Consider the following 10,756-nt stretch of genomic DNA (forward strand, 5'->3'; position numbering starts at 1 on the left):
TATACAGCTCAGTTCATGTAGTTGCAGTGATCTATTTACTGGAAGGCACTTTCAGAAATGCCTTCCTTATACCCATTATACAGAAAGTATCCACTAGATGGCGATCAGATTTAATTTATGCTGCTGAGCTACCTTCTAGCATTGTACCAACCAACCACTTTGTTAATAGAATAAACCCATCAAATCTTTACATCTTCAGTGTGACTGACACAATCACAACAACAATCAACAATCAACAATCAGTTCATTCATGTGGCTCTGTAAGTAAACAGACCTGTATTAGTAATTATCAGGTTACAAAAATATAATCTGAAAGTTCTAATGCCCAGGCAGAATAGTTCCTGTTATTCTCTTTGGCATAACAATGTGTCGAACTTTATGAGGTGTTTTTTTTTTTGTTTGTTTGTTTTGTTTTTTGTTTTTTTTAGAAATGTATTATTGGCACATAAATGGTTAAATTTCAAACAAAAAAGATTTTACTACATCATGCCAGTTCAAGGTTAGGACTGATACAGAATCCTCAAAACAGAGATAATCCTTTAGTGGTTTTCAGAGAAAATGGCAATCAAATTAATCTCACCACTGATGGAATGTCACCTTGAGAATAACCTCTGAAAGAGATCAGATTGTAAAAATTGTTTTGAGAATGCTAGCCACACATCAAACTACTAAGAGCATTCACACCGACAAATGTTTAAGTGAGAGCTTAGGTAGGTACAGAGCCATTTGTTGATGTTTTGTTAGCCATATTTTCAGAAGAAATGTATCAATAGGATTATTTCTTCCATGACACTGTATATGCTCATATAAACCTTGTTGCTATAAATTACATATTTTCTCAGCAAATTCATTATCTTGAAATGATATATTCACAATAGAATGTGTTATGCATGTCTTTTTTTTTTTTGGTGGACTTTGATATAATCTGTTTTGCTGTGATGAACAGAATGATGCAATACAGAATGTGTTTCTTGTGTGTGAATGATGCACTGCCCGTAAAAAAGTAATACCAGCAATATATTTTAAGAGGATGATGGCATGTCATAAATGTAAGATGTTCACTGTGTTGTTATTGCAGGTGTTGAATGAGAATGGATTCAACAGTTCTGCCCCCTTATATTTTAAATTGTAATTTTGTTTTCACTTGTTAGCCGGGAATGTGTGATATGACTTTTTCAACTGTGCAGAAAAAAATCTGCTGATGACAATCTTTGGGGCAGGTATGTACAGACGGAAGTAAATTACCCACTTCTTCTCATCATTGAACCAAACAGGATCAAAGTAGACATGCTATTGCTTGAGTGTAGTCATTTCCACATAGTAGAATAGAAATTTGTAACTTGTCTTTATCCATATGGGTTCTAAGTGGCGTTAATGTTTAAACAGGTATGTCTGTTAAAGAATAAAAATATGTTTAAATGCCAAAATGATGTGGTTATCCTTGCTTTCGCAAATGTTTTAGATGGTACACAAATGTACCTAGTGTAACAGACAATTGTTTATTTATCAGTAATCTAATCACACCTCTATTAGTTATGATAATCATTATGTGGTAAACGCATCAATCTAACCTGCTATGAATTGCTTAGCCGATTTTAGAAAAATATGTGAGTTAAGGTCAAAAGATAGAGGGGTGGATTTCCTGTGTGGTTTGAATTTTAGCGGGTATGCCATTAACCCATGTCCTAGTTAATGAAAGATCACTTCTCCTTTTGTATTTATGATATCATTATTACAGCCGCTACCACGTTTTGCCATAGCTTATATGATACATTCCATATTGTGGGCTACTATTATGAGTCTCCAACAAGTTTCCTTCATGCCGAAATAACATAATTCATTGCTTACTACAGAATGAGATGAACATCATTCTCGAAAAATATTACAGTTTTGTTAGAGTTAAGGTCAACCAGACTGCTGTATTTATATACATTCGTTTACAGGACGATCGTGCTCCCTCTCTACCCCTCTCCCCCTCTCCCCCTTTCTCTCCCCTTCAGTCCCTGTGTATGACGAGTGCGTTGCTAAACACGCTGAGTACACAACTTATACAGGAACTGCGCCGTCAGAGCAAGAGAGCGAGTGTGCAGCGGACGACACGTACTGCAATCAGGCGATAAGGTTTGACAGGCGACCAGAGGGAGACGTAGAGATAGGGATAGATGGTTATAGACCGCGGTTAGGAGAGGCCAGCGGGGAACGGATGGACATGACATTTATCCAGTCTACAAATATTAAACCACAACTGTGAATACTGCAGCTAAGCTTAACAAGTTGGACCCGCCAAATCTACATAGCAAGACCGGACATTCACTGAGTGAGTTTACTTAATGAATAGAGAACTGCTGCCAAATTACTGCCGAAGTCAAGCGCTAGCGACCATTGCTAGTGTAACTGCTTTTTGTCTATTACCCCTCTTACCGCAACTTCTGTCGGATATTCCCGCTTTCAAAAACTACCTTGTCCTAATAGAACGATTGCAGGCAAAAGTCTCAGGTGTTTTTGCATATTTCTGGTGTTGAGAATTATTTTCCATCGTTTACGGTGTTTGCGTCTGCGCCATAAATAAGCTATTCAGTATGCTCTAGCACCACCCATCGGCTGAGGTGTTGATACAGTTGAAAGGGAACATTATATTCATTTTGGGTGTGACATAACGTACAGTATGGTACAATGCTACTGTGTTTTGCATTGGACAGTGGCAGCCATCTTGAGAATTCGACTGAAACTTTTAATTAAGTAGGCTAATCATAATTTCTTGATTTTAACCATGATTAGAGACTTTTCCTGCTAACCCCTGGTCGCACTTCCCCAAATCAACCTTGTTCATCCACAGGATATGAAGTGTCTGTCCGCTGAGTGCTTTCAGTGAGGAGTGAACACCACTATATGTACATAACACATTGTACAATACAACTGGCAATTTGTATTGCTAATAAATTATTATGTTGCAGGTAAAAAATAGTCATGAGTAACTTATAACTTATAACATTTTACTTTTATAACATAAGAATAACAGTATTTGTAGAAAGTGTATACCATAGAGAATAATGATAGCCATATATACTTATATGGCAGTTACAGTAACTTTGTGGATGTAGTTTCATTGTACTAAGATTTTTCTTCTTGCAAAAACCTTCTCCCTCTTATATGTATGTATATATTTTTTCTTTGTTTCTTTTTTCTTAAGTGAAATGTATTCTGTCTTATTGTGAAACAATGTTCCTGTGATATGATAAGTGATACTGTCCATGATGGAATTATGACTCTTGGTAAACTTGGAGGACAGTTTTACCTGTCTTTTCCCTGTCTCCTTCGCTTTCTTTCACCCTCCCTTCCGGAAGCATACACACAGTGTTTATTTGATTCATTTTCAAACCATAGTGCGAAATGCTCAAAAGGAAGGAGAAAGGGAAGGAGGAGCCAGCATTCAAATCTGATGAGTAGATTTGTCTAGTGACATGTAAATCCGACAAACAAATTGACAACACTGCACAATGACCCACCGGCTTTTCTGCAAATATTTGTATCTCTGATCTCTTGATCTGTAGCTTGTCTTGCTCTGCAATGGCAGGATACAATTTACCAACATTTAAACTGTACCCTCACATCTGTTATGTTTTGTTTGTCTTTATTCCGCTTTTTGGATAAATATCCATTTTGTAGCAACACTGGATGAAATGATTGCTGTCTGGAAGTAGATAGAGATTTAACACATTATACCATAAACACTCACCATAAAAGAGAAGATGTTTATTTATTTATTTATTTATGTTTGTCTTTGAGACAGAGATGAGCATTTTTTTCTGTTAGAACAGGAGATAAGAGGCATGACATATTGCTGTCTCCAACAGGTGTGATAGTTATGGCAATTTTAAGTACAATGGAAAAGCAGTGAATATAGTGTGAACATTTGAATACATATTGCATTGTATATTCTTTGTGTATAATTTTAGTTCATTGATTGATTCGGTGAGTTTACCCCTTGTTTTTGTGTTATAGTGGTTTGCACCATGCTCCCCCGCAGTATGCGCACCACTGCCATGGATCTGCCAGGGGTTGGGCCGAGGGATGTGCCACTGATTGGCTACCGGCCATTGCAGCCTGAGACTGACAGCTCCAGGGGCGAATCAGGGAAACTAACTGACAACCGACAGTGGGATGCCCAACAGGTCTGACTCATTCTTTTTTATTATTTGTATACTCTATGTTAATTATATTGGCCATGCTGAGTTGGTGTTAGCTTTTTTTTCAATTCTATTATTACAGTGCTTCAACTTCAGCTACCATCAATCTGTCCTGCCTTCAAGCAAAATATTTACTTACATATACATCTAATTGCAGGATCATTTTTGATTGGTAGAAACATCCAATACCCATTATAGTGATGCAAGGCATTTTTGTTGTGAGTCCACTGTGTAATGTGTGATGTATGATAATGTGTTAGCCAGAAAGCCTGCAGTGTCTGAAATAAGAGTAGCTTCAGAGGGAGGAGCAGCATCAGCACCCTGTGAGGTGCTGTTTCCCATTAATGCCAGCTCTATTTGATGAGGATTTCTTTTCTGACCCTTTTGTAATCACTCTAAATGATGCATAACTATTCCGTAGACAAACAGCGTGGTTTTCGCAAGGTCCCGTGACTTTTCCCTCGTTTGACTGGGGTCAGTTTGCCTGTAGAAAACTTTCATTTTCAGTTCTCCCTATTGTCACAGATAGAAAGCAGGGTAGATGTTTTCGAACAATTTTCTATGGATACCTTGGTAACAGGGTTCCTATCAGTGGCCTGAGTAAACGGCAGATGCGGTCGGCTGGTTTTCAGAGAGTCTCAAGGCCTCAGGGGATGGCAACTCGGCTTGAAAGAGATTGATTGAGAGGAGGGATTTCCTATCAAGGACTGCCACAGGAAACAAGCTATGTTGGTCCATGCATTTAACATTTATTTGTTATATTTCTATTTGTTCTATATTTCTATGTATTTATCAAATGCCATTGCCGTGTATTGCATGTAGTACCTCACTTTCATTAAAAACACTTTGTGACTTAAGTATTGTATTCTGGTAGAGTTCTCTTTCAGAAGCAGAGCTTTTAATTTAGTTAGCAATCATGCTGGAAGTCACGTAAGGGGAAATTTAACAAAAACACTTAGTGAATGATTCGAAGGCAGTGTTTCTTTCCCATCATGGCCCACACAACATTTATTGTTTTAAGGTTAAAAAAAAATTAATGCGGTGTGCAGTTATTGTGCAGGTGGACATACACTTTTCTGTTGAGCTTTCACGCAGTTTGCGGCCCCTTGTTTATTCTGTGTTGGCTGACAGTGCAGCTGCAGAACGGTATCAGCCAGTGCTGACGAAGACATTTGCTTGCTGTTTTTTCAGTGAAAGTGTTTATGTGTTTGTTTCCGGATTTGATTTTGCAGCTAACAATAAAAAGTAATTGACAATGCTCAATTGCACATACACTTTGGAGCATCACTGTATACATTAGACATTATTTTGAGTTCAGTTTCATTTCCTGTTTTTTTGACAGAATTTCTTATTTCAGAGGCTAAAAAGCATTTCCTGTGTAGACTGTTTGTGCATGTAATTTTATGTCTTAATGCAGCAGTTGTGGGCCTTCAATATAATTATTAACTTGTGCTTTGAGGGACATGTGAGGTTCATGATTACAACCATATCAGACCTTGCTTGTGTATTTGTGCTTAGTATTGTGTCACAACACTAGACCCAGTATACTCCTGCCCTGCTGTTATACACTGCTACCCCACTACTACTCAGTCCTGCCCAGCTACTCCACACTGCTGTCCCACTACTCTATACACCTGCTATTCTTCTTTACACTTTTGCCCCACTACTCCACACTTAAGCTCTGTGGTTCCCCACTGCAGCCCTGCTACTTTCCATCGGTCCTATTTAGGCCATCTGGTAACTGTTCAGTTCCTCAACACTTAGACATCATTTAGTACCTAGATTCTAGAAGCTCCACAGGCTATAAAAAGAAGTAACACTGACACAGACAGTTAGCTCTGTGGTAACTTCCCTCTGCTCTGCGTCATGTGACTACCTCACAGCCGGGTGGTAAATTATGCAGTAACGACCGCTGTATAATTCACAGGCTCTTAGTACAAGTGGGTTACTCAGATGACAGGGGCCAGGCCAGAGAGCGCTCAACAAGGTGTAATTGTACCCGCCGGTGTGTTCAGTCATTAATGAGCGATGAGGAAGCCTCTGTGTACAGGGACAGGCCAGAGCTGATGTTGTCAAACCATACAATAGACTCTCTATAAAGTCTGTATCTCCTCAGCTCTCAGTCAGATCTGTTTCCCAGGTCAGGTTAGGAACCGTCATCTGAGAGTGAGATCTGAAGCAGAAGGAATAATGCGCTTGCATTATGAGCATAATACATAATGCATTTAAATGGACTGTTATGGACTGTGATATTTATCATTTTACATTTATTTTTTACTCAGATGTGAATTTAATTTTTCTGGAAAAAAGTGCATACCTGTGTGAAAAACAACTTCTGGGTTGGATGTAACAAGCACACTTTGCCAGACTGATTTTGACATGTTTGGTTCATTATGCCAAATAGTTTTTTGTTTTGTTTTTTTTTCTGATAGCGCCAATCCAGGGGAATTTAAAATTCACTGTCTTGTGAGACAGAAAAGTCAGAGTATCAGCATAATGTTTCATAGCCATGTGTGAGGTTTTTTTGTTTCACAAGAGCAGCGTAAATTAAATATATATTATTATTATTAGATTTTGATACTATTGTATTGTTAGATTATTATTATATTACTAGATTGTATTAGATTTGATATAAGTTCTGACATTTTTGACACTTACAGTATCTAGAGGAAGCTGCAGTACCTAGAGATTTCAGTGCTGGCATTCACAGTGTGCTTAATACCCCAAAATGGCTTACTGAAATCATTCAACAGGTGGCCTTGGTGATAGGTTGTGAATTAAAGCCAGATATGTCACAACAGTCAGACAGACAAAAATGTTCACATGGTGCTCCCCCACTTCCAGTGTGCCTTATGGTCGGAAGAAAACACATGACCATTTGACGCTGTTTCATTCTAACTATTATGTTCTTTGTTGAGTAAGCAGTCAGCTTTGAGGAGTTACAGGAACACAGATCTTGTGATGAGTGTGTTTTCAGAATGGAGTCATAAAGGCCCTGGTGTGAGGAAGGGTTGTGTTAGCGTGTTATTTTGTTAGGGATGGTAATGCACCAAGGGATGTGGATGGTCACAGCCCAGCTGTTCCAGAATATAAGAACAAGCACCAGGTCTCTCAGGGAGGTAATACCAGTACATAGTGTTTCATGACCAGCCGCAGACAGGCACACTACAGCACCTTACACTGGAACTGTGGAGTCCAGTTCATTTTAAAGAATCAATTCATATGAATACATACTGTAAGTCTCTGTGAGCCGATTCATAATTTGTGTATCATGTTTATTGCTTTTAGTGCACATGTTTAGCAAGCAATTGGCTTGTTTAGCAAGATGAACAAGGTGATATGAGAAAGGCCGTATGAAATCAATTGCTGCAAATAGAGTTTTAGTTTCAAAACTATTGGTTGAAAATTATGTAGTAGTTGCTTATTTTCTCTGAAAGAACATTTTAGAAAACATCCCATGGCAAATATATAAACTGACAAGAATAGACAGCAAAATGTTGAATGTAGATAAAAAAACACATAACAAATTACATGAGTAGCTTACTGTTATCACCACAGTGAAGTACTGAGAGCAGACATTTTTGTATTCTGTTGACTATATATTAGTGTATTTTATTGTTTAAATACTCAGTAATTCACTCTGTGTAGCTCTGTGTGTGAAATAAAAGGTACCTTATAATACCTTTAATAATACCTTTTAAATAAAAGGTAATACTACCACATTTGATGAAAACAGTGCTAAACATTTGTTTGCCCTGTGTACAAACAATGGTTAAATGCAACAAGGGTACAATCGTGATGAATTATCAGGACAAATTCATGAAAACATTGTTATTTAATCTCTTGTGTGCATATACGTGTATCTCTGTCAGCACTGTAACACTGGCGTTCATTATGATTATGGTCATTAGCGGAGGGCCAGAGCTGTACACGCCGACAGTAGATGCTCTTTGTCCATTCCTTGACAGTGACAGTAAGAGAAAGGGAGAGAGGGAGAATTTATTTCACTCATGGTATATGGAGGAAAGCGTGAGAAAAGGAGTAGGGAAATGTTGGAAGGAAAGGGTGTGGGGACAGAGAAAGAGCTCTGAGAACAATAGATTTCTTTAAATAAATCTCCTGGGGCTGCATTTATGACCCCAACACATTGCTTGTTTTGGTAAAAAAAAAAATTGTGTAGGCTGCAGAGGTAGTAAACATAATGGTGTTTTAATTACAGTTTAACCAAACGGCTCTAACGATCATTATTAGCCCTAAGCAGAGTGCCAATAACAGGCCTGGAGAAGAACAGGGGTTCAGGGAAGGAAGTGGGAGGAGGCTGAGCAGAGAAAAGAAAGGGGTTCCATGTGGCTCCACTCGATCCATACCTTGCCGTGCGTGTTTGTGACAGTGGTCTGCCAAACTCAATCGAGCTGAACTGTAAGGGTAAGAGCAGGAGGAAATGCAGCTGCCAGCAGTGTGTCCTGTTTCCTGTGTTTGTCTGCGCCCATTATGCACTTCCTGCACGGAGAGAAGGACATGGAGATGGGCCGAGAGACAAGGGGAGCGTCAAGAGAGCGGGAGAACCTTTCCTACACAAAGAAACGGCCAAAAATAGAGCCAAACCCGCTGAACTGAAGCCGGACAGAATGCGGAGGACAGGAAAGGAAAGAAGAAGAAAGAATGAAAAGGAGATGAAAATGAGGGAATGAGGGCCAGAGTTCAGAGGAAAGGGAGTGGTTTCCAAAGCAAAATATCAAGATGGAACAAAGATAGGAACAAGTTCTGTGGTTAGCTGTGGTTGGTGTTCTGTGGTTAGACTGCCCTCACGAGGTTGTGGGGTTAATCCCTGGCCTAGTCACATTAAAGATGTTAAAATCATACTCGCTGCCTCTCTTCTTGGTTATCAGCATTTAAATTACATTATTGGCATTCAGCAGACACTCATGTCCAGAGCAACTTACATAGGGTACATTTTTACATGTTACCCATAAATACATCTGGATATTTACGGAGGCATTTGTGGGTAACTTGTTCTGTGCTGTGTGTCCAAGGGTACAACAGCACTGCCCCGGCGGGGAATCAAAATGGCAACTTTTCAGGTACGAGTCCTGCTCCTTACCACCATGCTACACTGCCATTTCATGGAGTTGGGTAAGGGTAAAGGCCCTGAGGTGGACTGGTGTAATTGGGGTGTAATTGAATATGGAGCTGCTTCATACCACCGAAAACAGGATAAGCACCTGCAGCGTCCAAATGTCTTCACTGCAATTTTGAAATGCTGTACACATAAATGAACAAGTTATAAAACAGGGGTGTACTCTTTATATACATATACCGTATGTGCTTTCATATTTCATACATCACTCTGGAGGCACCACTATTCATTTAAGAAATTTTTGACTTAGAATGTCTGGTCAAATTTGAGTTGAAAGTAAGACCTGCACACATTCTGACTTTGAAGTAATGATACCAACAACTGTAGTTAAGAGCTGAGTTTAAGTTTGAATTTGGCAGACACCCACTTCTCCATTTAAATTCAGCACTATGGAAGACATTTTCCTAACTAAAGATGTATTGAGCAGCCACTCTTCTTCGTTCCTTAAATAAACATTGTGGAATTCCTTGCACATTTGTTATCTGATAATTGTTATTGATTGTTGTTACGGTGGTAATATGGCGGCAATTTTGCGGCCCTGTTGGTAAGGCAACGTTGTCTTTCTGAGGAGACTGGCAGAAGTGAAAAGGTCTGAAAGCGATCCGCTGAAGCGTCATATCTCTCTGCCAATCTCTTCTCTTTCCCACTCTCCCTGCTGCAGCTGTGCTGTCAAACAGGTTTATCAATGTGGGAAGAGTCAAGCGACCTATAGGAGAGGAGAGAGAGAGAGAGAGAGAGAGATTTGAAACGGAGCATTGTTCACCCAGTAGCTACAGGCTGTGTGAGGTGTGTGAGGTGTGTGTGTGTTTGTGTGTGTGCATTATGGGTGTGCCCGTGTGACGTAGGCACAGACGGGGGGGTGGCCTAGCGACAACTTCAGGTGTGTTTGTGTGGGAAAGAGAAAGAGAGGACAAACAAAGAAAAACGGCGCCGAAACCAACATAACTACAGAGCCAAGGGACAGAGGAGAAATACGATACAAGCAGCCAGATGAAAGACAGTGGGGGAGATGGCCTTTTTTCTCAGATTGTGAAGATTTCCAGGAAACTGGCAGCTCTGGGCCCGTCTGGACTTGTCAAGTCCAAGGTAACTCCTGCTTCTGGTATTGAAGTCAGAGTGCGATAGCAACATGTGAGTCTGGAGATGGCGAGAGCGAGAGCAAGGCATGACATATTTAACATATTTAACCATCTGAGCAACGGCAGAGGCAAATAGCAAGAGTGTGAGGCAGCAGAGCAGTCCGTGCTCTGGATGTGGGGCAGGGGAGTCATAGGACTCGGCCTTTGTACCCTTCAGCGTGGCTCTTGGCCTGGATTTTCTTGGTGAGTACAGATCTTTAAGACTAGGAATTTCTGCCTCCCTTTTGGATTAGAAAAGATCAGCAGAGCACTTGCCAGCATACTGGGGCAAATAAGGTGATCCACACAGCGCA

At 39.8% G+C, this 10,756-nt stretch overlaps 1 protein-coding gene across 2 annotated transcripts in view; it reads left to right on the forward strand.

The window, feature by feature from the left end:
- The first annotated feature begins 10,111 nt into the window (after window positions 1-10,111).
- rgl2 (ral guanine nucleotide dissociation stimulator-like 2) overlaps window positions 10,112-10,756 on the forward strand; it is a 13,585-nt gene continuing 12,940 nt past the window's right edge. Inside the window, exon 1 of one of the 2 annotated variants that reach the window (XM_036539183.1) lies at window positions 10,112-10,410. In XM_036539183.1, the coding sequence (XP_036395076.1) occupies window positions 10,315-10,410 (96 nt within the window). In that variant the 5' untranslated portion in view covers window positions 10,112-10,314. Of the gene's footprint in view, window positions 10,411-10,441; window positions 10,647-10,756 lie in introns of those variants that run through there. The other variant, XM_036539184.1, reaches the window with a different exon arrangement.

Source organism: Megalops cyprinoides, chromosome 10 (genome assembly GCF_013368585.1).
Source record: "Megalops cyprinoides isolate fMegCyp1 chromosome 10, fMegCyp1.pri, whole genome shotgun sequence".
NCBI classification, from domain to species: Eukaryota; Metazoa; Chordata; class Actinopteri; order Elopiformes; family Megalopidae; genus Megalops; species Megalops cyprinoides.